Source organism: Salvelinus sp. IW2-2015, linkage group LG11 (genome assembly GCF_002910315.2).
Source record: "Salvelinus sp. IW2-2015 linkage group LG11, ASM291031v2, whole genome shotgun sequence".
NCBI classification, from domain to species: Eukaryota; Metazoa; Chordata; class Actinopteri; order Salmoniformes; family Salmonidae; genus Salvelinus; species Salvelinus sp. IW2-2015.
The window spans coordinates 46,393,850-46,421,183 of NC_036851.1; the positions used below are offsets into that span (position 1 = coordinate 46,393,850).

A 27,334-nucleotide genomic window follows, 5' to 3' on the forward strand; every position below is an offset into this window, starting at 1 on the left:
ATATTTGCAGTATCCACACCTATGTATACCTTGTTGGGCATCATGCAGTATCCACACCTATTTATACCTTGTTGGGCATCATGCAGTATCCACACCTATTGTACCTTGTTGGCATCATGCAGTTCCACACCTATTTGTACCTTGTTGGCATCATGCAGTATCCACACCTATTTGTACCTTGTTGGGCATCATGCAGTATCCACACCTATTTATACCTTGTTGGCCATCATGCCGTATCCACACCTATTTATACCTGTTGGGCATCATGCCGTATCCACACCTATTTGTACCTTGTTGGCATCATGCAGTATCCACACCTATTTATACCTTGTTGGGCATCATGCAGTATCCACCTATTTTACCTTGTTGGGCATCATGCAGTATCCACACCTATTTATACCTTGTTGGGCATCATGCAGTATCCACACCTATTTTATACCTTGTTGGGTATCATGCAGTATCTACACCTATTTATACCTTGTTGGGCATCATGCAGTATCCACACCTATTTGTACCTTGTTGGGCATCATGCAGTACCACACCTATTTGTACCTTGTTGGGTATCATGCAGTATCCACACCTATTTATACCTTGTGGGCATCATGCAGTATCCACACCTATTTATACCTTGTTGGGTATCATGCAGTAACCAGGCCTATTATACCTTGTTGGGCATCATGCATTAGTGGAAAAGTACCCACTTGTCTATACTGAGTAAAAGTAAAGATACCTTAATAGAAAATGATTCAATGAAAGTCTACCAGTAAAATACTTCTTGAGTAAAAGTCTAAAAGTATTTGGTTTTAAACATACTTAAGTATAAAAAGTAAATGTAATTGCCCAAATATACTTAAGTATCAAAAGTAAAATTCTATATCATTTCAAATTCCTTTTATTAGGCAAACCAGACAGCATGATTTGCTTTTTAAAAATGTATTTACAGATAGCCAGGGGCAAACTCCAACACTCAGACATCAGTTAAAAATTAAGCATGTGTGTTAGTGAGTCCACCAGATCAGAGGCGTTAGGGATGACCAGGGATGCTCTCTTGGTAAGTGTGTGAATTAGGCAATTTTACTGTCCTGCTAAGCATTCAAAATGTAATGAGTACTTTTGGGTGTCAGGAAAAATGTATGTAGTAAAAAGTGCATTTTCTCTAGGAATGTTTTGAAGTAAAAGTTGTCAAAAATATAAATGGTTAAGTACAGATACCCCAAAAAACAACTTAAGTACTTTACACCACTGGCTGTATGCAATATCTATGCCCATTTACATCTTGTTGGGCTGTATGCAGTATTCACACCTATTGGAGCCTGGATATCACACCTATTGGAGCCTGTATTTCTTGGTAATTCAGTACCCACACCTATTAGAGCCTGGATATCTTGGTAATTCAGTATCCACACCTATTGGAACCTGTATATCTTGGTAATTCAGTATCCACACCTATTAGAGCCTGGATATCTTGGTAATTCAGTATCCACACCTATATGGAGCCTGGATATCTTGGTAATTCAGTATCCACACCTATTTAGTGGCTACTACAGATCCCTCTCCTCTTTAACCTAATCGCTTTGATGAAGTAAGACATTTGCAAACAAAGTTATTGTAAACAAACACTGTATAGCTCCAAAACATGGTTAAAACTATAATTTTGACCTCAGAGGTCCACAAAAACAAGAGGTGGGACAGCCATTTTGTAGTTTAGCTAAAGGRGCAATATGCAGTTTAAACAACAAAGCAGTGAAACCAAAACTTTTGGTGAACAGCTAATGAATGGGGCCGGAGAAAAGAAATCACTCTCAAATTCATAAAACAGAAATATGGATGCAAGGACTGACCATCCATAAAACCCAAACATGTTTTAAGCATGTTTTGAGGCTCTACAGAAAGTAGTCCCTGTACTTAAACCCATCTAAATTTAGGGCAGCCATGTTTTTGAGAGCTATAGCAACACTTTTGCAGTTGTCCATAGGTATATATTTCCCCAAATCTGCAGTAGCAAAGATGATCTACATACTGACCAGGGAAGAGCCCATTCTGTTATCGACAGGAACCTGTGACAGACCAATCAGGACTCATCTCTCGGCATGTCCAATCACCCCGTATATCTCAGTCAATCATGACTAGCCAGGAAGGATCATTTCTATCTCCCTGTACAGCTCAGTCCTTTCTCCTTGGTTAAACTAGGCTCATCATTTAACATTTTTATATTTATGGATCCCATACAAGTTCGTAATTAAGGCACATGAAAGTTGTCATGTTCAAGAAGGCATTTATGGGGGAAAAAAATGTAATGCAAAATAATTCTAATGCCCTACTGTGAAAGTAGGAACTGGCGTCAAACGCCTCAAAACTTGTAACATATATCATTAAGTCCAAAAACAGATGTACCAATCACAGATGACCCATTAAAGAGAGAACTAAAAGGTAATGCATCTTAATAATAATCTTTCCCTACAGAACCATTACTCCTCTCAGGTGGCCCTCACCATGACAGGGTGGCCTCAGCAGCATCCTTCACCCTCATGGAGGCCGGGTTGTGCTCCTTGTCCCCTTTGTAACGCACTTCCTGGTCACCCGTCTTGGACTTGCTGCCTGATATGCCCAGTTCCACGATCTCCAGGACCTCTATCAAACAGTCCTGCAACAAAACACTGTCATTGCATGGCACAAAAGTCAACTGGTGAGTTTAGAGTGTTCATATAAGTCAGAAAGAACACACAAAATTAAGATTAAATCACGCAATGATGTCAAACGGAGGATTTGTGACCATTTGAACAATGAATGATTCAAAAGGAAGATTTGACCTACACTTTTCAAAACTCAAGAAAAGGTTGATATTGGCTTATATAGCGATAAACTGTGTGAAGTCCAAAAGGTRGCCGTGCATAAATATGGCAGCCTCCATGCACAATGCCTTGTTTTCTAAGTTTGCTGTATTGCAGCTTGCTCTCTGTTACTCTTTTGTATCTGCATTAGCACGTTATACATGATCCCAACTGTAGTTCACAGACGCAAGCAATTTCAAACAACTAAAAAGTAGATGGAGCTGATTCTTTCCATCTTTATGTACCTTGGTCATTCTTAGATGGACAGAACAGTAGGAACACAGATTAAGCCTCGTCCTGGACCAAAACACACTCAAAATCAATAAAGAAGGAAATAGCAACCAGAGTAATTGTGGCTCAAATGCCTTTGAATCATTTGTCATTAAAATTGCTTTCTAGTCCAGTAGCCTACTAGGCTTAATCTGGGAGACCCTGCCCAGTAGTAGTCCAGATAGAATGTGTTGTGGTCCCTCTACCTTTTCATTGAGCATGTCAGGGTGTTCTGTCAGCCACACACACAGACACTGGAAGGCTGCCACGATCATAGAGTGGAGGTCTCTGGAGTGGAGGGGGGCAGGCCGGCTGCACTGGTACACGATGTAACCACACACCGAGCTGACCGCACGTTTACGGTCTGCAGACTCCACACTCGTCCTCACCTGAGGAGGAGGGAGACCCAGCAGAGTTTAATGAACGACAACTGAAAGGTCTGTTGTAGAATCTCCTGGCTCTTACTCATCTCCATTGCAGTGTTCATTATCATACMCTTTCCATAGTTGTCTGGCCACCTCATACTGTTTGTTTCCATTACAATTACTAAAATGGGAAAGGAAAGCCATGCTGGCTTTGTTGTCCACCGTCACCTTACAATGTAAGGTTTTAAATTTGCTTTAAATGGACAATGTAGGTATCGTTGATAGGACCCCAAGTGGGCATATGGAGCTAAAACGATGGGTTTAAAAYGTTGCGTGCCTAATGAACAGGACCCTGGGGCTTTACCTTGGCYAGGCCGGCCAGCAGCTCCAGAGCGGCCAGGGAGATGCTCATGTCAGGCCTCCACTGGGAGTTGAGCCTCTGGGTGACAAGGTGGATGCTGCGGATCAGCAAGCCGGCCGCTGCATCTGTATGGAGAGCTAGGGATATGACCCCCCAGAAGAAAACGCCATACCACGCCACGTCACACAACCACGAGCAGAGGAGGAGAGCTGGGGTTAGTAACTACTGGACCAGGCGGAGCACGTCCAATAAGCATCAGCTACACACACACACAAAGCAATCGGCATGATGACAGTACTATATGAGCAGTCCTTATGAGGTTGGATATTATGGATGTATTAGGTCAAATTCCATGTTCAATTCATTGAAAAATCCTCATTAGAAGACTATAGACATTTTTCAATTCATGAAATGGCCCCAGCCATTTGTTGCCAATAGAATGGTAGCCAAAATTAGGACAATTTTACCAAACATGCATGTTTGAGTAGAGCTGTTTGTTTGTTTGTTTGTTTGTAAGTGTTTCAATTGTCTTTCAGAAACTTAGAGGTTCAAATTAAGATGGAGGAAAAGGCAACACTTCAAGTAAAAAACATGTTTCTGTTTGAAATGAACTTGGTCTGAGAAAACCAAGAAATTGCAGTACAGTTGCTGCACACAAGTGTTAGCCTGCATTTAGTTGATGTTCAGCATAGCCATGCATTTGCCCAGTATGTAGTTATTATGAAAGACATTTGCAGCCAGTCAGTGGGTCTAAATTGTGGATGAATCTCAATTGTATTCTCTTCTTGCCTCTTCCTCCACAAAACACATTGGAGAAGATCTGAGGGGAGGAATCTCAGATTTCTGCTCCAATGCTCTTTGAGAAGGTGACATGGAAGGAGGACATGAGGAATCAAGGAAACAGAGATTCACTCCAGGTCTAGGCTCATATTCCAGCTTAAATAAAACAACATGCATAAGCTGTATACACTAACACATGCAGTTAAGATATTTATGCACAAGTTGCACATGCGGTATAGCGAGAAGAGCTAGCAAGTGACAGACACACGACCGTCTGCATTCTGATAATATAAGTATCACTGAAATAACACAGCATCACTGCAAATATGAAAATAATAATGCCTTTTTGGGAATCACCTTTACCCAATGTCATACTTGTCCACTATACTACTAAAGCATGACTGACAGGAATACAAAAATAAATGAAGACAGTCAACATTCAAAACTATTATAGAAACATTACTGTAAAAGTCTAGCTCAGGGGTATTCAACCTTGGGTCCGCGAAGGTACTGCATGTTGGTCCACAAAAATATAATAATATTTTTATGAATATCGCTAGCAGAAATCTGATTTTGAATTACATACCTACTAATACCTCCTTGTTTYTCAATTTATAATATTGAGCAAATTACACTAATTGGAGCTAATTACACTCACTGGAGAATCTGACATAGGCTTTGAAAAAGCACCCGCAAATAGGGCACCACCAGCGCGAAAAATGGGTCTCCCGAGTGGTGCAGCGGTSTAACGCACTGCATCTCAGTGCTAGAGGCGTCACTTGAATCCAGGCTGTATCACAACCGGCCATGATMGGGAGTCCCATARGGTGGCACACAATTGGCCCAGCGATGTCTGTAGGCCGTCATTGTAAATAAGAATTTGTTTTTAACCGACTTGCCTAGTTAAATAAAGGTTACATTTAAATAGTGCTGCTGGTAATGTTTCTTGACTTGGACATACATGTTGGCCAACACATGGCTAAAAACTTTGTTTAACCAGCTAAACAGCAGCTCTTCTAGCTAATAGGCTATGTTAGAGTTACACTTCCTCTTCCTGTTATAATGTAGAGGTCAAAAATGAAAATTGAAAAGCTGTCTACCAAATTGATTTTATTTTTATGTTGATTACTTTTTGTCAGTATCTTTAAACCATGAATTGGTTTTCAATTAATTAGYGGAACTGTGTGGAAATGGAATTGGYCTAAACCCCTCTACTGTGGATTGAATTGTGTGGAAGTGTTTTACCACCACCACTGTATTACCATAAAGTCCCCCCCATCACCCTGTTGACCTCCACCTTTGCATAGGATTCCCTGGTAACAGTCAGTGTGGGGATTCTATTAATGCCCCGGTCCTGCCCTAGATGAACCYGGTTAGCGTTGATTGCATTCGTTTTGGAACCAGGCTACCTACAGGGCATAAGCCAGGTGCCCCGTTTTGGCTGATGGTGAAGTCGGCTCAAAACAAAGGTGACGTAGGTTAAGCACGTGGAGTAATGGGAGTAATGAGAAGGAGTCTGTGTTTTCACACRCAAAAGTGAGTTCTTTTKATAAAAATACTTACTCTGCCTTCCCAATGAAAACTAGTTTGAAAAATCAAACACAGTAAAAGTCAAAAGTTGACACATCTACTACTTTTTCTCTATTATTATTATGTTCTACATTGTAGAATAACAGTGAAGACATCCAAACTATGAAATAACACATGGAATGACGTWCTAAAAAAGAAAGAAAAAAAGTTTAATATATATTTCAGATTCTTCAAAGTAGCCACCCTTTGCCTTGACAGCTCTGCACACGCTTGGTATTCTCTCAACCAGCTTCATGAGGTAGTCAACTGGAATGCATTTAAATTAACCGGTGTGCCTTGTTCAAAGTGAATTTGGGAAATTTCTTTCCTTCTTAATGCGTTTGAGCCAATCAGTTGCATTGTGGCAAGGTAGGGGTGGTATACAGAATATAGCCCTATTTGGTAAAAGACCAAGTTCATATTACGGCAATAACAGCTCAAATAAGCAAAGAGAAACAACAGTCCATCATTACTTGAAGACATGAAGGTCAGTCAATGCGGAAATTTTCAAGAACTTTTAAAAGTTTCTTCAAGTACAGTCGCAAAAACCATCAAGCGCTATGATGAAACTGGCTTTCATGCGGACCGCCACAGGAAAGGAAGACCCAGAGTTACCTGGGTAATTTCATTAGGAGGTACCAGCCTCAGAAATTGCAGCCCAAATAAACGCTTCAGAGTTCGAGTAACAGACATCTCAACATTAAGTGTTCAGAGGAGACTGCGTGAAATCAGGCCTTCATGGTCAAATTGCTGCAAAGAAACCACTACTAAAGGACACCAATAAGATGAAGAGACTTGCCCATTGGGCCAAGAAACACAACCAATGGACATTAGATCGGTGGAAATCTGTCCTTGGTCTGATGAGTCCAAATTAGAGATTTTTGGCTCTAACCGCCATGTCTTGTGAGACGTAGAGTAGGTGAACGGATGATCTCCACGTGTGTAGTTCCCACCGTGAAGCATGGAGGTGGTGTGATGGTGCTTTGCTGGTAACACTGTCAGTGATTTATTTAGAATTCAAGGCACAATTACCCAGCATGGCTACCACAGCATTCTGTAGCGATATACATCCCATCTGGTTTGTGCTTAGTGGGACTATCATTTGTTTTTTTAACAGGACAATGACCCAAAACACACCTCCAGGCTGTATAAAAGCTATTTGACCAAGAAGGAGAGTGATGGAGTGCTGCATCAGATGACCTGGCCTCCACAATCACCCGACTCAACACAATTGAGATGGTTTGAGATGAGTTGGACCGTAGAGTGAAGGAAAAGCAGCCAACATGTGCTTAGCATGTGGGGAACTCCTTCAAGATTGTTGGAAAAGCATTCCAGGTGAAGCTGGTTGAGAGAATACCAAGATTGTGCAAAGCTGTTATCAAGGCACAGGGTGGCTACTTTAAATAATCTAAAATAAAATATATTTTGGTTTGTTTAACACTTTTTGGTTACTACATGATTTCTGTGTTATTTCATAGTTGATGTCTTCACTATTATTCTACAATGAAGAAAATAGTAAAAATAAAGAAAAACCTTGAATGAGTAGGTTGGCAACTTTTGACTGGTGCTGTATAATTTGTGTGACAAATGACCATGCGGTGCAGATCACTGTTCGATTTGAGAAGGGCGCTCCTCTACCCCACTTTTTCCCGTGCACGTCAAGGGCCATAGCCTGGTGCAATTAACCGAACTCCCTCAATATCAAGGACTAGTAATACTTCTGTTTTTTATTTTTAATACATTTGCAAAAATGTCAAAAAATGTTTTTCGCCTTGTCATTATGAGGTATTGTGTGGTAGATTAATGAGGGAAAAACCTTTATTTAATCCATTTTAGAATAAGGCTGTAACGCAACACAATTTGAATACTTTCTGAACACGCTGTATATACTGTTATATTTAAAAATCCATTGTTGGACATAAAAGACTAAAACACCAGGAAATCAGCTTCAAGTGATATACATTTTGGAAATCCGTTCCATCGTATAGAAATGTAAGAAAGGTTTGAAATTATTATGTTTTAGTCAAATATTATCTGTTTGGGCTTCATGCGGTCAATTTGCCGTCTGCAGTTGATGACCCTGGGCTCGGGTTAACTAACCTAGGAAGGGCCCAGAGGTCACTAACTAGGAAGGCCCAGAGGTCACTAACTAGGAAGGGCCTAGAGATCACTAACTAGGAAGGGCCTAGAGGTCACTAACTAGGAAGGGCCTAGAGGTCACTAACTAGGAAGAGCCTAGAGGTCACTAACTAGGAAGAGCCTAGAGGTCACTAACTAGGAAGAGCTAGGCTAAATAACTAGGAAGGTTATAACTAGGAAGGTTGGTTGATTGATTTTGGCAGACATGGGTTCAAACAGTATTTATTTTATTTTATAATACTTCAGCTGCCCTCGATTGAGCTTCCCTGGCACAATGGCGCCAACTGAATAGTCTCAAAAGTGCATACCCSGCCTACTTGGTACTCAGAGCATGCTCAATGAAACGCTCCAAGAAAGCAAATATTATTTTAACACAAGTCTGGATTTTGGAACAGGGCTCATGAATGTGTTCTCCAAGGGGCTCACCGTAGTCTCTGAGGAGGGCCTGKGTGGGCCTCTCTCTGTCAGGGGTGGTGGCTTCAGAGCTGCCCCCGCTGGTGTTGCTGATGCCACTGTTGTTCCTGCTGTGGCTCTTGGCCAGTGCATTGCTGCCGTCCACAATGCCCTGTTGGGGTGGCATTGTCACAGTCTGCTCAGATCATTAAAAGGGATATTTTACTCAAAAACAAAACAGATTTTAGTATTTTGTTCATTAGTCTACATAAAACATCTTTGTGGACTAATGAACAAAATACGTTTGAGTAAAATATCCTTTAAATACAAAATGTATGGTGACCTCTTGCCAGGTYTCTAAACTCTTTCCTGGTTRAATAAAAGGTTACATATTTGTTTTACAGATATCTCTTAGCTACATGTTTTATTCAGTTTATTTTCTTTCTGGTTGAGTGAGCGTTTCTACAGCGTGGAGAACAAAAGCATTGGTCTCACCACCTCCGCTTGGGCACCAGTGGACTCCAGGAGAGCAGAGTCTTGGACAATGTTGAGCATTGCACCTGTACAGAGAAAAGGCTCTTCATTATTATATTCATTCCAAAGGTGATTCTGCAATACGTAAAAGAGATAACTGTTTTGGCAGGGTGAAAGTACAAACACTTCCCATGTTCGAACACACACACACGAGACACCCATATCAAAGCACGCCTCCAAGACACAAATCTGGTTCTCAGTCGCATTTCCTAATGAGGATTAAAACCGTGACTAAATCAGTAGTCAACCTTTATTTTTTTAAATGAACCTTTATTTAACTAGACACGTCAGTTAAGAACAAATTCTTATTTACAATGACGGCCTACCCCGTCATTGTAGCGTCGCCCAAACCTTGGACGACGCTGGTCCAATTGTGCACTACCCAATGGGACTCCCAATCACGGCCAGTTGTGATACAGCCTGGAATCGAACCAGGGTCTGTAGTGATGCCTCAAGCACTGAGATGCAGTGCCTTAGACCGCTGCCCTTATTATTAAATAATAATACATTCAATTTTATAACACACTTTTCATTGTAAAACAACCAAAGATCAAATGAAAAAAATGGGTAGAGAAAGTGAAGATGAACTAACCCAGGATCATCTGTGTGTTGGTGGGGTCCGTCTCCGTCTGGAGCGCTCCTATTAGGATGTTGACCAATCGCAGCTTGAGGGAGACGAAGGAGACAGCCTTGTCGTGCAGAGAGTTGTCGTCGTTGCTGAACTTACCCTCCAAGAGCACCTGGAACATACAAATTATACATGTGGTTGACTCTGCACTTAGACAACCGTCAAGAACTACAGGGCATTGCAACTGTTCACTAAAACTAAAACAGACAGTTCAATAGAAATTCAGTACAACACAAAACGTTTAAATAAGTCCAAATCACCATCCATCGATTGTAACTATATGTAAACTATAAGATCCATCCATACCATGTCCTCATTTTATTTGGTGCTAAGTTTTTCTATTAATTTAGGGAATAAGGCATATTAGCTGTGTCTACACAAATAATGGTGTGGGACTTGGAGCATCTTGAAGAGGTTTGAAAACATCTGACAAACGTTGGTTTTAGACTGTTGTTCCTTTCATGACAAGTGAGTGTAACAGGTTTACCTCTGACTTGACCTTGCCAAAGTGGTGTGGCAGAGGCAGCATGGACATCAGGATGTTGATGGATGCTCTCCTCAGGTCTGTGGGGTTCACATAGGTCTTAAACTTTGACAGCTCTCTGGAGATGAAACATTCAAAGGAGTTAGGCTCYGTTCAATGTTGGTCACTTTAGTTAACTCCTTTTGAATATTTGTTATTGGAGATACACTTAACTCAAATGATAAACATTAAAAAGGAGACAGCAGTCAGATACCCTATTTAACCAACAATCAATTGTCCACTGATAAGACTCCTCAAACTATTTCTTACATTGACATGTGACTTTGTTTCAAGCGTAKACAGTGAGTTTTGTTAAATGTTAATTTCTGRGCATTTCCCTTCTGTGACACTAACAGACAAACTTCACCCAAAGAACTAAACACACCTATTTCTGTCAACACTGCATTACTTATGCCTGCAGATGTCCTTAACACAGACCATTTGACTAATTGTCTATCAAACATCATAAGACTAATTAGGCAAAGTACATTTCCYGAGGAAAATGTTTCAGCTGTAAAAGCAATTTCAGCACAGGAGAGTTTAGAAAAACGAGATGTAGGGGGAATAACAATAGCAGCTATTCTTTCAGCAAGCAAACGTCAAAGCTGGAATGCGCATTTGGAGAAACACCGCCACTGTTCACCCCCAGCACATTTGTTATTGTTTATAATACATCATTTTCTGTTCTATCATGCGTGCAATGATTTCCAATGATTTCCAAGGGGGAAAAACACTGTTAGCTGTTTGAGGTCATTTCTTGGTTTGTTTTTGTAATATCGGCAGCTTTAATATAGATTAGCATTCGTCACCGGTCAGGGAGGATGTTCTCCAGAGCAGAAATGAAGTAAGGGACCACCACGTTGATGCCCTTCAGGTCGGAGCAGAAGAGGGCAGAAGAGTTGAGGATGATGCTGGCCAGGACCGGTCGGCAGATGTAGTCRGAGATCTGGAGGCCCTGGATCAGAACCATGTAAAACCTGGGGGGGTGGAGACAGAAGGGTTTGGTTGAAGTAGAGTTTTTAGGCATACCTAGAGTATGATGAACAGCCACATAACTCTGGTCCTGGGGACACAAAGTGGTGCATATTCTTGTTTTTGCCCCAAATTAACTTGATGAATTTAATCATGTGTGTTAAAGCGAGGGCAGAAACTAAAATGTGCACCCTTTTAGGACCAGGATTGGGAAACACTACGTAAAACATGTGGCTACCTGGATAGGTAAACGGGCAGGATCTCCTCGCCGGTCTTCTTGCTGCAGAAGATCCTGCAGAGGGTCCCACAGGCCTCGGCCCGGCCCGACTCATAGTTGTCGGGGAACTCGTTGGCATCGAACATGGGGTTGGACACCATGGTGTCTGTGGACATCAGGGAGCCCTGCCTCCTCGGCTCCACGCCTGCCTGAGTGGCCAGGGCTGGGAATGGGGGGGAAGAGGGGAGAGAGAGGAAGGGGGTAGAGGAGAGAGAGAAACACAATAATGGGGAATGGTAAAGGATAGAGGTAGAAAAGTGAGAGAAAGTGGAGGGATAGAGAAATTAGGTGGAATTAGAAAGAGGAGAGCGAGAGAGGACAGAGAAGATGTGTTAGATCAAAGGTCAAAAGCAGAAGCCACTGACAATAAGTGGTTATAAAAAGTAGCTGCTTTAAAATAAACGTCAAAAGACAGGGGTCATTTTCCAAAGACAGATATTTTTCTGCCATTGAAAACCTTGGGCAGGCCGCCAAAGCAATTTTACAGTACGCCTCAGTCCAAATTGTGTAAAAAAAATAAAAAAACATCTAGAAATACCTTTTCGGGATGGAAAAATTCAGTGTAAACTTAAAAACGACAAAAACCTCTAAAATTCAGCTGCGCCGACGGCCCGACTGCGCCCATTGCCCCGCCCACAACCTAAGCCCCTTTTTGATCCAGAAAACCCCTGAAAGATCAAAGACATCAGTGAGCTGAGAAAAGCCCTGAAAGATCAAAGACATCAGTGAGCTGAGAAAAGCCCTGAAAGATCAAAGACATCAGTGAGCTGAGAAAAGCCCTGAAAGATGCCTCTAAGACCTGATGAGCTGAGAAATGTTTTCAAACGTTGTGCTAATGGAATGGTACAACAGAGGATATTTACTATCAAGTTTAATTACTTTAACCTGACTGCCTTTAAACTGAAAGCTCTACACCCTATTCCCTATAAAAAGTGCTATGGGCCCTGATCAAAAGTAGTGCACTACAGTCGGAAGTTTACATACACTTAGGTTGGAGTCATTAAAACTCGTTTTTCAACCACTCCACAAAATATCTTGTTAACAAACTAGTTTTGGCAATTCGATTAGGACATCTACTTTGTGCATGACACAAGTAATTTGTCCAACAATTGTTTACAGACAGATTATGTCACTTATAATTCACTGTATCACAATTCCAGTGGGTCAGAAGTTTACATACATTAAGTTGACTGTGCCTTTAAACAGCTTGGAAAATTCCAGAAAATTATGTCATGGGTTTAGAAGCTTCTGATAGGCTAATTGACATAATTCGAGTCAATTGTAGGTGTACCTGTGGATGTATTTCAAGGCCTACCTTCAAACTCAGTGCCTCTTTGCTTGACATCATGGGAACATCAAAAGAAATCAGCCCAAAAAATTGTAGACCTCCACAAGTCTGGTTCATCCTTGGGAGCAGTTTCCAAACGCCTGAAGGTACAACGTTCATCTGTACAAACAATAGTATGCAAGTATAAACACCATGGGACCACGCTGCCGTCATACTGCTCAGGAAGGAGATGCATTCTGTCTCCTAGAGATGAACGTACTTTGGTGCAAAAAGTGCAAATCAATCCCAGAACAGCAAAGGACCTTGTGAAGATGCTGGAGGAAACAGGTACAAAAGTATCTATATCCACAGTAAAACGAGTCCTATATCGACATAACCTGAAAGGCCGCTCAGCAAGGAAGAAGCCACTGCTCCAAAACCGCCATAAAAAAGCCAGACTACGGTTTGCAACTGCACATGGGGACAAAGATCGTGCTTTTTGGAGAAATCAATCCTCTGGTCTGATGATTCACAAATAGAACGGTTTGGCCATAATGACCATAGTTATGTTTAGAGGAAAAAGGGGGAGGCTTGCAAGCCGAAGAACTACATCCCAACCGTGAAGCACGGGGGTGGCAGCATCATGTTGTGGGGGTGCTATGCTGCAGGAGGGACTGGTGCACTTCACAAAATAGATGGCATCATGAGGCAGGTAAACTATGTGGATATATTGAAGCAACATCTCAAGAYATCAGTCAGGAAGTTGAGGCTTGGTCGCAAATTGGTCTTCCAAATGAACAATGACCCCAAGCATACTTCCAAAGATGTGGCAAAATGGCTTAAGGACAAGAAAGTCAAGGTATTGGAGTGGCCATCACAAAGCCCTGACCTCAATCCTATAGAAAATGTATGGCCAGAAATGAAAAAGCGTGTGCGAGCAAGGAGGCCTACAAACCTGACTCAGTTACACCAGCTCTGTCAGGAGGAATGGGCCAAAATTCACCCAACTTATTGTGGGAAGCTTGTGGAAGGCTACTCGAAACAAGTTAAACTATTTAAAGGCAACGCTACCAAATACTAATTGTGTATGTAAACTTCTGACYCACTGGGAATGTGATGAAAGAAATAAAAGCTGAAATAAATCATTCTCTACTATTATTCTGACATTTCACATTCTTAAAATAAAGTGGTGATCCTAACTGACCTAAGACAGGGAATTTTTACTAGGATTAAATGTCAGGAATTGTGAAAAACTGAGTTTAAATGTATTCGGCTAAGGTGTATGTAAACTTCCGACTTCAACTGTATATAGGGTGCCATTTCGGATGCAACACATACGTTGTGAAAGGGAACCTTTACAACGCTTCAGTCTTGCCATTTTGCTCTGCTGACAACACTTGATTTGTGTCACATGAAGTTCCATTATGTGAAGTAGCTTTAAGCTAAAAAGATATGTGTAAAAGACATAAAGTATTTTTGTAAGGTCAGTGTAGCAGCCTACAAAGAACTGATACAAGTATGTAGGTAGGTAGGTATGTACCAGTCAAAAGTTTGGACACACCTCATTCAAGGGTTTTTCGTTATTTTTACATTGTAGAATAATAGTGAAGACATCAAAACCATGAAATAACACATATGGAATCATGAAGTAAGCAAAACAAGTATTAAACATTTAAAGTAATCACCACATGCCTTGACAGGTCGGGTGGCCATTTGATGAATTGTTCAGGAGTCTTATAGCGTYGGGGTAGAAGCTGTTAAGGAGCCTCTTGGACCTAGACTGGCACTCCGGTACCGCTTGCCGTGCGGTAGCAGAGAGAACAGTCTATGACAAAAGTGGCTGGAGTCTAACAATTTTTGGGGCCTTCCTCTGACACGCCTACTATATAAGTCCTGGATGACAGGAATCTTGGTCCCAGTGATGTACTGGGCCGTACGCACTACCCTCTGTAGCGCCTTATGGGCGGATGCCGAGCAGTCGCCATACCAGGCGGTGATGCAACCGGTCAGGATGCTCGATGGTGCAGCTGTACTTTTTGATGATCTGAGAACCCAAGCCAAATCTTTTCAGTCTCCTGAGGGGGAAAAGGTGTTGTCGTGCCCTCTTCACGATTGTCTTGGTGTGTTTGGACCATGATAGTTTGTTGGTGATGTGAACACCAAAGAGAAACTCTCGACACGCTCCACTACAGCCCCGTCTATGTTAATGGGGGCCTGTTCGGCCTACTTTTTCCTGTAGTCCACAATCATCTCCTTTGTCTTGAGCACATTGAGAGAGAGGTTGTGGTCCTGGCACCCTATAGGCTGTCTCATCATTGTCCGTGATCAGGCCTACCACCGTTGTGTCGTCAGMAAACTTGATGGTGTTGGAGTCGTGTTTGGCCACGCAGTCATGGGTGAACAGGGAGTACAGAAGGGAATTAAGCATGCACCCGAGGGAACCCAGTGTTGAGGATCAGCGAGGCAGATGTGTTGCTACCTACCCTTACCACCTGGGGGCGGCCAGTCAGGAAGTCCAGGATCCAGGTGCAAAGGGAAGTGTTTAGTCCCAGGGTCCTTAGCTTAGTGATGAGCTTTGAGGGCACTATGGTGTTGAACGCAGAGCTGTAGTCAATGACCAGCATTCTCACATAGGTGTTCCTTTTGGCCAGGTGGGAAATGGCAGTGTGGAGTGCGATTGAGATTGCGTCATCTGTGGATCTGTTGGGGCGGTATGCAAATTGAAGTGGGTCTACGATTTCTGGGATGATGATGTTGATGTGAGGCATGACCAGCCTTTCAAAGGACTTCATGGCTACCGACGTGAGTGCTACGGGGCGGTAGTCATTTAGGCAGGTTACTTTCGTATTCTTGGTCAGATGGACTATGGTGGTCTGCTTGAAACGTGGGTATTACAGATTCGGTCAGGGAGATGTTGAAAATGTCAGTGAAGACACTTGCCAGTTGTACACGCCCTGGTAACCCGTCTGGCCCCGCAGCCTTGTGAATATTGACCTGTTTAAAAGTTCTTGCTCACATCGGCTACAGAGAGCGTGATCACAGTCATCTATAACAGCTGGTGCTCTCATGCATGCTCCAGTGTTGCTTGCCTCGAAGCGAGCATAAAAGGCATTTACCTCGTCTGGTAGGCTCGCGTCACTGGGCAGCTCGCGGCAGGGTTTCCCTTTGTAGTCCGTAATAGTTTGCCATCCCTGCCACATTCGACGAGCATCAGAGCCAGTGTAGTAGGAATTGTTTAACGTATTATATTTCTATGATAATGTTTCTCAACATCCCTGGCCTGCTTTTTCACAGCTAAATAAGAGGAGACGATAAAGGAGAGAGGAAGCAACTTTAAACTATTGAGACGCAAACAATACAAGTCAAACCAGTTTTTGACCCTTAACCTCCGACCCTGACCTTACCTGTCAAGCTGTTGTCTCGGCTCAGGCCCGTGTGGAGCTTGCAGTGCACCAGCGCAGCATCAAACAGCCACTGACCAAACAGATTGAGGACACTGTTGACCTTGGGCCTGGTGGGGGCGGGCAGCGGCCGGGGCTCAGAGCTGGTCAGGTTGGGGCTGGACAAGGGAGAGCTGGAGGACGGCTGGTAGGACACTTTGGGTTGGTGCGTCATGCTCGCCTGGATGGGTAGGAGGGTGGGGGATAACCAGGAATGAATTAACTGTCAAATGGGCATAGTAAGAATATGAATATACAGGGACATTAATATTTATTCCTATGATCGTCTGAGGCTTATTTGGCAAAGGGATGCTGTATTTCTCCCATTTTACTCTGATACAAATGGGCCATCTGAGGAAAAAACTCTGGTGTAGGAACTTACTGTGGAGGTTTTACTGGCCGTCTTGATGACCCCCGTGGGTTTGTTGCGGCGGCTGTGAGGGGGCGTGGTGTTGGTGGTGGTGGGAGGCGGCGGTACGCTCAGTCTGTTGACAGGGGTGGGTGGGGCACTGTCCGACCGGGGGCGGGAGATACCTGAGGGAGAAAGAGAGAGCAGGCGCATTAGAGGACATTCTGGTGTTTCAGGTGAAAACAGCGAGGACCAATGGAGTCCCATTTCCCCTCCACCCATATTTTGGTTACAAGCGCCACTCGGATCAGGGAGGATGTTAGTAACATCAACATTGGCAGCTCATCATCTTTGAGTTTCACCCTTCCTCCACAAGAGAGAAAGATACCAGATCAAAATGCACGAGCCATGTGATGTGGATATGTCTTCTTTACTGGGGGATACTCACCACAGATAAGGAACAATGTAACAAATACAAAAATAAGTATACACATATTTTAAAAGAGAAAAATCCACACCACAATAGATCGAGCAAGTTTCCCAAAGTCACATTTTCGCTTCATAGCCTTGGGGCGGCTAGTCGGCCAATTTTGATTGACAACGCTACTTATTCAGATGCTTGGCTCAGTCTATCAAAACAGATACATACATGCATATACTTACTGTCCACACTGACACAGTAAACTCAGGCATTGATTGATTGGGTGAGTGCTTCACATTACCACATGGATCAGACCCTCTAAACCTATTACTGCAATTTTCAGTCAAGCCCAAAACAATTTATAGGTAAACTGGGTTTCTGTGTAGCACTTTGTGACATCTGCTGATGTAAAAAAGGCTTTATAAATACATTTGATTGATTGGCATCTTTCACAGAATTCAGTGTTGATGATGCAACGTGGTGCACTAAACTGCTGCAGATGCCAATGCGACTGTATGGTCCGTTTAGTAGGTTTGATAGCTAAGCTAACAAGGATGTTTTTTGAAAAACAAGTCTTTAAGCAACTTGACATACATTGCCATGGTGATGCTGCCACACACACACACACACACACACTACACAATGTCTCTCCAAACAGGCCATGGAAGAGGACAACCCTTTTCCCAAACAATTATCTCCATTATAAAAGTTTCAAAGTTGATCAAATCTATGTTGTGGTTGATAAGGAACGATACGAGCAGGTTTGATTGTCATAAACAGTCCTACCTTGCTATAGCATCCATTATGCAATTCTATTGACAGAATCATGAAAGGTGCTTCAATTCAAATGTTACTAAAAGACTACAATAATAGTCAAAGCGAGGGTTATTACTAATAGGCCTACGCTGTAAAATGTGTAAGCTTTTCTACTACTAGCCTATATAGAAAGGCCCAAAATACAGGGGTAGGGAAGTGAGGTTTTCAGGATTGAAACAGTTTGTCCCTGCTGTCCTGAAAGTGATTATGGATTCAATTGTTTGACACAGCATCTTTAAAGGGCCTTTCCACCACTTTTCAACCTCTTATTCATCATCTCCAGCACCAAACCAGTGTTCACATGTGATAACAGCACGTTTCTAAGTGATTAAAAAGATAAGGTCCTAAAAAAAAAACAGGGTTCTCTGTGACATCACAGTGTGATGTAAAAGAATTGTGATTTTCAAAACCGGCAACAAGTTTTTAGCCCAAGGGAGGGTGTTTTCTTGCTCTCCACATCACCACAAATCTCATCGTTTTTGGAAAATCACAGTGTAAAATGTTTAAACTTTTTATGATGTCCTCGGTTAGAACTTTTCTTGACTTTATATTAGTTTCTACAGAAGCGCAATTTTCACATATGTTGACACTGGTATTGTGTTGGAGATAATGAAAATGGAGRATCAAAAGTGGTGGCGTTGCCCTTTAAGTGCATGCACCAGCTACTTTCACCACACAAATCAGTTTTTTGCCAACCCCAGCAAATCCATCAAAACATATTCAGCTCCCTTTATGATTGTTTGGGAGCAGACAACTACAGAGTACCATAGGAGGGAATGGAGTGAAGCCTTTCTCGGAAATTGTTCCTAGACACGGCGGCACCTGAGGGAAAGAAAGTGGTCAAAGTACAGCCTGGAATATCAGAACGCCGACAAACCAACCATGACAACATTCACCCGTCCTTTTTGGCAAGCGGACACAGCCATTGATCGAAATGAAGAATCAAAAACAGCTTTGGCAGTTTCTCATTCTGACACAGTGAACGTTTTTTTTCCTTCATAGATGTCTATGAGTATGTTGTTTTTCATGACTGGAAGTGTGGCACCTTTTTGTCTTATGCCCAAACACCGTTATAGGAAATCCTGTTTGTTCCTGTCTGACCCCTGTGCAATGTTAATGATTGGATTTGATTGGGTTAGGTCCGGTTTAGTAGTGTACCTAGAACGGGAAGTCTGTCACGTATATTGCTCCTAGGAGAAACTGTCACTCCTGAGGGAGAGAGAGACACTAGTGCTGTTTCTGGGGAAGAAGAAGAAACTAGAACAATATATTTTTTTAAAGAACAGAAAAATGACAAAAAAGCTGAAACACAAAATGGAGGTTTAGTTGTTGGGCCAAATTATCGCTCAATGAATTATATTAGGTATTTATTAAAGACATTCTGTGTTTGTGTACTGTAACACATAATTGTCCACATAGTTAATAAATGGTCTGTGATTTTCAAAATGAGCGTCTACTACTATTAACCAAAAGATACATTCGAAGTAGTGTTGCAAGCTAGAAACAATGCATGTGCTCCAGTTTCTTTAAACATGGGGATGTCAAGAGATTTAGGGAAGTATATACCCTGTGTGACACAGTGCTTCGATAAAGTATAGGGCCAAAATGCAGAGGTCTGCTTGATTTCAGAAGTACAAACATGGTTGAAGTCTAAGACTGTTGGGAGGTGTAGACCAGGGCACTCCAACCATGTTCCTGGAGAGATACCCTCCTGATTAGGGTTGGAGTGAAAACCTACAGGACGGTAGCTCTCCAGGAACAGGGTTGGAGAGCCCTGGTGTAGCACAATGGGCACAAGGCAGTAGAGAAATGAATGGAGAAAATTACAATAAAAGCTATTTTCAATTGAAAATGGCTGGTTCTTGTTTAAAAGCCAGTAAACAAGATAGGACATGGTGGTGGGTCAACCCATTTACAAAAGCCTTTAGTTGTTGCTGGTCATAAAATCAAGGTGTAACTAAGTCAAATGACATCTTTCCATGATCAACGTCAACAAGATCAGAGCCCTTCCACCCTTCATTTGAATGACAAAGACACAGTTTATTAAGTACCATAAGAGGGCAGTTTCTCTCGAATCTCTCTCTTTGCGACCCCGACACCTAGAGGGGAGGAAATATGTACATGATCTCTTGGTCAGAAGTGCTCCAGCAATAACACGACAACTTGTGTAGATCTGAAGGGATTGGATCGGTGTAAGAAATATAGCAAAATCTCCAGCTAGCCTGTCAGCGAACAAGACGGAACTACTATCATACCTATACAATTTTTAAGGACCCATATTCAGAAATCGTCTCGGAGTAAGGAATGCTGATCTGGAAACAGGTCCCCCCCGTCGATGTCATCTTATTATGATATATAAGGGAAAACATGATCCTGATCAGCACTCCTACTCTGAGACGCTTWGTGAATATGGGCCCAGATCTACAGTACACTAATTGCCAAAGTCAAATGTAACAGTATAGAGAAAAAGCAACGCTAAGGTGAGATGAGGTAGTCTTACCCAGGAAGGCGTCCACCAGGCAACTGACCCCCCGCATGGCCCTGAAGAAGATCTGGGGCAGCTGCTTGAGGCAGGGGTGATGCTGGATCACCTCCTGGGGCACGCCGGTCACCCCCAGCAGCTGCTCCTGGAACTTTGGTGTGGAGCTGACCGTCAAAGGGCTGCTGAGGTCCACCGGGTTACTACAAGAGAAGGAGCAGGAGGCGGGACTTTTAACTTTGTGGTGCAAAAATGGGTCCTGAGCATGTTATTTCTCTCCACAACCCAGCCACGAGAGAGTAACAGTTAAATTGATGTAACCAAATAGATTATTCACTACAATATTTTCCCAGATCACTTTCTTAGATCATCTGGGGGCGCGGTCTAAAATAATTTTCTTGTACCTTTTGATAAAAAATATAAAAAAATTAAAGTGTGAAGTCCATCCAGTACGGTCAGGTATTAACTTGTTATTCTCATCTTTTTTTTTTTTTTTTTTTTTGTATCTTCTTAAAACTGCATTGATGGTTAAGGACTTGTAAGTAAGCATTTCACTGTAAGGTCTACACCGGTTGTATTCGGCGTATGTGACATAAAATGTGATGTTTGACGTTCTTCACCAAAAGAGAACAAACAGTGTGATCTGTCTCGGATGATGATCCAAAAGTCATCCCAGTATTATTTTATTATACTAAAATGAGGTCATCGGGGAGTATTTATACCAAATCCAGTCCAGGTGTAACAGTAATAACTCCCATTCTGTGATACAGACCCAGAGAGCTAGCTGTGTGGAACTCACCTCAGCATGTGCARAAAGCGGAACCAGGTCTGAGCCACACAGTCGTTGTCCATCTCAGTAGGGATGAGGTTGGCGTCCTCCTCTAGGACTTTGAACGGAGGGAAGGCCGGACCGTAGGTGAACCGTAACAGTCTGTGCCAAAACAGAACATTTACATTACACATTTACACCTTCCATTTCTTATCTGAACATTAACAAACATTTAATATCTAGAATTGACTGCTGAGAGAAAATGACTCCTGTCTGTAATCCAACTAGTTTGTCCTACCTGAACTTGAGCACTCACATTTGTTTCAAAACGTTATGCCCTACTGAACGGGAACCATATGTTTGAGCGCTGCGCTTAAACAAAAGCCTGCAACCACAGGGTTGGCAACCACTGATCTTGTTGTGGTGTGGCTACCTGGAAGTGAGAGCAGCRATGACCTTGCTCCACTGCTCCACCACGGGCGGGTGGTGCCTCCAGTTGGCCAGCATCTCCCTGGCCGTCTTCCAGTAGGGAGGCGTGGGGAAGCAGCGTGTGCAGGCCATAAACCACACCTCAAACAGAACGCTGATCAGCTTCTCAGCCAGCTTCTCCGCAATCCCACCTGAGAGAGATGGGGGATTGGGGCCAGGGGTGAGTAACTTTATATAGGAAGAATGGGTGAATGCTCATCATCCAAAATGTCTAGGTGTTCTGGGTGCATGAAATAGCATATGAGAAAGAACAACGCATCTTCATTTGGAACTAAATAGTCATGTTAGCAACAAAGTCAATTAACTTAGTCAAAGCCAAAATCATTATGGGACAAATCCTAACATCTACCTATTAGTTATGCATTGATATCAATGGGAGACCAAGTAGAAATTTGACTTAGTGGACGTGAGAAGTTCCCCACGACACTACGAAAAGTATCAAAGGCTGCTTTGACAAAGGCAGCCAAATTCTGATATTTTTCCACKAATTGGTCTTCTGACCAATCAGATCMGATGTTGACGATAATTGGGCAAAAGATCAGAATTGGGCTGCCTGTGTAAAGGCAGCCCAATTGCATCTGTTCCGATGGACTGACCTCCGACGGTGGGCGGGGCTAGCAGAGTGTCATTGATGCGCAGCAGGAAGAGCAGCAACACCTCCCAGGTCTCCCGGGCCATGCCACTGCCCGACTCCCTGGCCAGCTTCAACACTGCCGTCAGCACCTGTTGGCACAAGCGGAAGTGCATGGGGCTGTAGTGCTCCGGCCTGAGAGAGGAGGGAATAGAGTGAGTTAAAGACCACTTTTAGAAAGACAAGTATGTAATAAACACTCCATTGACCATTCCCTCTTCCATACTCCCGTTCTCTCCAAGCCTTGCAGCTTGGTTTGATGAACTAATGGAGGGTATCTGTTCCTATTTAGAATTACCATGTTGCATAAGCAATGTACTGCAAATTTTAGAGGTTGGAGCCTTAAGGTCAAGAAGTTGTAATGTAGAACATTACATAAGATACCCCATAGTTAGCGGCTAGCTAGAGCGGAGACACACAGTTAGCGGCTTGCTAGAGCGGAGACACACAGTTAGCGGCTAGCTAGAGCGGAGACACACAGTTAGCGGCTAGCTAGAGCGGAGACACACAGCTAGAGCGGAGGACAAGACAGTTAGCGCTAGCTAGAGCGGAGACAGACAGTTAGCGGCTAGCTAGAGCGGAGACAGACAGTTAGCGGGTAGCTAGAGCGGAGACAGACAGTTAGCGGGTAGCTAGAGCGTAGACAGACAGTTAGGCGCTAGCTAGGACGGGAGACACACAGTTAGCGGCTTGCTAGAGCGAGACACACAGCTAGAGCGGAGGCAGACAGTTAGCGGCTAGCTAGAGCGGAGACAGACAGTTAGCGGGTAGCTAGAGCGTAGACAGACAGTTACGGGTAGCTAGAGCGGAGACAGACAGTTAGCGGGTAGCTAGAGCGGAGACAGACAGTTAGCGGGTAGCTAGAGCGGAGACAGACAGTTAGCGGGTAGCTAGAGCGGAGACAGACAGTTAGCGGGTAGCTAGAGCGGAGACACACAGTTAGCGGGTAGCTAGAGCGGAGACACACAGTTGCGGCTAGCTAGAGCGGAGACACACAGTTAGCGGCTAGCTAGAGCGGAGACACACAGTTAGCGGCTAGCTAGAGCGGAGACACACAGTTAGCGGGTAGCTAGAGCGGAGACACACAGTTAGCGGTTGCTAGAGCGGAGACACACAGTTAGCGGCTTGCTAGAGCGGAAACACACAGTTAGCGCGTTGCTAGAGCGGAGACACAGTAGCGGCTTGCTAGAGCGGAGACACAAGTTAGCGGCTAGCTAGAGCGGAGACACACAGCTAGAGCGGAGACAGACAGTTAGCGGGTAGCTAGAGCGTAGACAGACAGTTAGCGGGTAGCTAGAGCGGAGACACACAGTTAGCGGGTAGCTAGAGCGTAGACAGACAGTTAGCGCGGTAACTAGAGCGTAGACAAAACAGTAGCGGGTAGCTAGAGCGTTAGACAAACAGTTAGCGGGTAGCTAGAGCGTAGACAGACAGTTAGCGGGTAGCTAGAGCATAGACAGTTAGCAGCTAAATAGAACGTAGACAACAGTTAGCCAGAAAGCGTAGACACACAGCTTGTACCTGGGCATGAAGAGGTTGTAGAGGTGTTTGAGGATGGTCTGCACGTAGAGGTTGGGCTCCTTGACGATGGGCTGGGGGATGGAGTCGCGAGGAGTGATCAGCGCCATGATCCAGTCCGTGTAGACGTCCACGCACAGCTTGACCGTGTCCCCGTCCAGAGGCAGAGTCAGGCCRTAGCACAGCACCTCCATCGTCCACTTCACCTGTCAATCACATCACACAGAGAACTATGTTGTTAGAAAGAGGTGGATACACGGGGACAAGGTGGACAGTCAGATGTCAGTGACTGCTGAATACACGGGGACAAGGTGGACAGTCAGATGTCAGTGATTGCTGAATAACACTGTGGGACCCAAGAGTGGAACAGCTCAGATGTCAGTGATTGCTGAATACACGGGGACAAGGTGGACAGTCAGATGTCAGTGATTGCTGAATACACGGGGACAAGGTGGATGAATGTTTTAACACTTGAAAGTGAATCAAAATAAGATGGCCTATTTGTGCWTGGAGTTAAAAAGAAAAGTGTTTAGGCCTAATTATGATGATTGTCGTGAAATTGACTCATTTAAAACACAGGGGTAAAGGGATGGGTCATCTAACTTTGAAAGTTAGGTGAACTAGAGCCTGGTGGAACCAGCCTTGCTGCGTTCACCATTCTATATCACTTCACGTGTCAAAACAGGAAGGTGAACACAGCTATWTGGCTGGATCCACCACACTATGTGAACTATCAATTTATTTACCAAATACAGTTTTATCCTAAAATACTACCATCTCAAAAATAGGATAGTTGTACAAAACACAAGCCCTATAAGCCATTACTGTGTGAGTTGCACTCACAGAGCCCAGTGCTATGTTAAGAGAATTACCAGGCAAACTAAAACAAGGAGGAATGACAAGGAGGCACTTAGTAAGGGCATGCGTACATTCTTTGGCAGACGGCTTACATTTTTCCTTCGCCTGGCCCTATGACAATCAAGCCTTATCTAAAAATGGCTGCTGGGACAGGGACTGGCTCAAGGAGCCGTAGTCCACTGGGGTGAAGAAACAGTCAATAAAGTTGCAGAGGTTGAATGGCCCAGGGGGACACACAGGAAATCCTCTCAATGTTATCAGGCGAGCACAGGGACCTGGGGCTGTCCGAGCTACAAGGCTAACATGAGGAGGAAGTGAGCAGCACAGACAAAAATGGGGACAAAGCCAAACACTAGTTTTCACCCAGCAACAAATCAGAGAGAGAATAGATTTGAAAACACAATGGAATGTAGAGGGGGAGGTGTGTGTTTCAATCAAGCGTGCAGTTATAAATATATATTTTTTTCAAGTTTCCATACGCCAGGAGGTAGTTGAGTCCTAMTGTGCAGGTGACCGTTCAGCCTCCTTGGTTTTGTAAAAATAAGGGACTGAAAAAGCCTGGCCCATCAAGGGCGTGTAAGGGTCATGTAGCTTATGTTCTGCCTATTTCCTCAAAAACAATGTCAGAGGAACTTGGAGCTAAAGAGGGAAGAAACTTTTACTTTTCAATAGAATAATGAATGAAGTGGACCTTGACAATACCCTCCCCATACTTAGAGCAAAAAAATATACTATCTTAGAAAGTCGTTGGTATTCTAACTTGACTTTCTATTCCCCTTGAATGTAAACACCGCAACACTTGGGCCAAGTCAAGTCAAATCTCAGCCTACAGGGAGGAGGTCAATGACCTGGCAGTGTGGTGCCAGAACAACAACCTMTCTCTCAACGTCAGTAAGACCAAGGAGCTGATCATGGACTACAGGAAACACAAGGGCAAGCACGCTCCCCCATCCACATTCCTCGGTGTCCAAATCACTGAAGTAATTCAAATGGTCCAAACACRCGCACAGTAGTGAAGAAGGCATGACAGTGCCTCTTCCCCCCCCTCAGGAGGTTGAAAAAGTTTGGCATGGGCCCTCAAATCTATAAAAGGTTCTACAGCTGCACCATTGAGAGCATATTGACTGGCTGCATCACTGCCTGGTACGGCAATAGCACAGTCTTTGATCGCATGGAGCTAGAGAGTGTGGTGGGGACAGCCCAGTACATTACTGGGGCCGAGCTCCCTGCCATCCAGGACATCTATATCAGGCATCTGGTATAGAAGTAGGAAGGCCGGAAAACCGTTAAAGACTCCAACCACCCAAGTCAGACTATTTCCTCTGCTTCCGCAAGGCAAGCGGTACCGGTGCATCAAGTCTGGCACCAACAGGCTCTTGAAAAGCTTCTATCCCCAAGCAATAAGACTGATAAATAGCTAACAAAATAGCTACACAGACTATTCTGAATCAATCTTGTATCCTCATTGACCTTTTTATTTTTGTATCTACGCACACTCACAGGGCCCTACACACTCACAGGGCCCTACACACTCACAGGGCCCTACACACTCACAGGGCCCTACACACTCACTCCATGATTTGCTCACTCACACAACATGCATGTACATTTATACTGACCCTACACACACCCACTCACATACAAGCTGCTGCTACTCTGTTAATCTTATATCCTGATGCCTAGTCCCCTTACCCCTACACATACCCCTACACATATCTACGTCCATCACTCCAGTATCCCTGCACATTGTAAATATAGTATTGGAACTGTCCTTGTATATAGTATGCTTACTTACTTATTGTGTCCTTCATACCTCTTCTCGTGTTTTTTTCTAGTAACACATTGTTATTGATTATTGCATTGCTGGGTTTTGAGTTTGCAACAAAGGCATTTCACTGTACTTGTGCACGCATAAGACATTAAAACTTGAAACTAAGTCTTCACCCTTATGGCTTAGTTACACCTATCCGATTCAGCTCTGCCAAAACACCTGCRTTGTTTTCAGCACAGGTTGCCTACCTCTTTGTCGGTCTTGAGCAGGCTGTCAGTGGACGGAGTGCCCAGGGTCACCCCCAGGGGTTTAACCACTGCATTGGCCACATCGCGCCCAACTGCAGGAGGGTACGAGTGAAGGACACTCAGGTGGCCCTGGTCGCTCTGCACCACCAGGTGCAGAGACCTCCACTCCGAGTACATGGTGGTGGCGTTCGCTTCTACTGGGTCCGATTGCTACCTGTGTATACAGAGAGGGGTTGAGTCAGAGTAACTACAGAGTGGACTGATGGGTGGAGTCAGAGTATAGGGAGACTACAGAGTGGACTGATGGCTCCAGCCTGAAGCAGACTTGGTTGTAGCTGTTTGTAACTTGAAAAAACACCCATAACATATAAAGTGGACCCTGAATCAGACTTCGATGTAGGTGGTTGTAACTTGAATAAAACATCATAACCATTACATATACTGAACTAAATATTAAACGCAACATGCAACTATTCTAAAGATTTTACTGAGTTACARTTCATAAGGTAATCAGTCAATTGAAATAGATTCATAGCCCTAATCTATGGATTTTACATGATTGGGCAAGGGCGCAGCCATGGGTGGGCATACAGTGCATTCAGAAAGTAAAAGGCACATGACAGCCCACTTGAAGTT

The 27,334-nt window shown here is 43.6% G+C and overlaps 1 protein-coding gene across 14 annotated transcripts in view; it reads right to left on the bottom strand.

Moving 5' to 3' along the window:
- The window catches only part of LOC111970493 (ral GTPase-activating protein subunit beta), a 59,932-nt gene that overhangs the window by 23,612 nt on the left and 8,986 nt on the right, over positions 1 to 27,334 (bottom strand). For 4 of the 14 annotated variants that reach the window (XM_070445778.1, XM_023997268.3, XM_023997265.3 and 1 more), the window contains exons 2-21: positions 26,699 to 26,912; positions 23,825 to 24,027; positions 22,269 to 22,438; positions 21,617 to 21,803; positions 21,214 to 21,345; positions 20,436 to 20,617; positions 19,987 to 20,034; positions 19,094 to 19,174; positions 18,701 to 18,757; positions 16,732 to 16,883; positions 16,314 to 16,530; positions 11,604 to 11,805; positions 11,203 to 11,370; positions 10,358 to 10,472; positions 9,835 to 9,982; positions 9,204 to 9,268; positions 8,742 to 8,880; positions 3,831 to 3,964; positions 3,308 to 3,490; positions 2,493 to 2,644 (exon numbers count right to left, since the gene is read on the bottom strand). In XM_070445778.1, the coding sequence (XP_070301879.1) occupies positions 2,493 to 2,644; positions 3,308 to 3,490; positions 3,831 to 3,964; positions 8,742 to 8,880; positions 9,204 to 9,268; positions 9,835 to 9,982; positions 10,358 to 10,472; positions 11,203 to 11,370; positions 11,604 to 11,805; positions 16,314 to 16,530; positions 16,732 to 16,883; positions 18,701 to 18,757; positions 19,094 to 19,174; positions 19,987 to 20,034; positions 20,436 to 20,617; positions 21,214 to 21,345; positions 21,617 to 21,803; positions 22,269 to 22,438; positions 23,825 to 24,027; positions 26,699 to 26,875 (2,912 nt within the window). In that variant the 5' untranslated portion in view covers positions 26,876 to 26,912. The remainder of the gene's footprint in view (positions 1 to 2,492; positions 2,645 to 3,307; positions 3,491 to 3,830; positions 3,965 to 8,741; positions 8,881 to 9,203; positions 9,269 to 9,834; positions 9,983 to 10,357; positions 10,473 to 11,202; positions 11,371 to 11,603; positions 11,806 to 16,313; positions 16,531 to 16,731; positions 16,884 to 18,700; positions 18,758 to 19,093; positions 19,175 to 19,986; positions 20,035 to 20,435; positions 20,618 to 21,213; positions 21,346 to 21,616; positions 21,804 to 22,268; positions 22,439 to 23,824; positions 24,028 to 26,698; positions 26,913 to 27,334) is intronic. The other 10 variants (XM_070445779.1, XM_023997271.3, XM_023997276.3 and 7 more) reach the window with 7 other exon arrangements.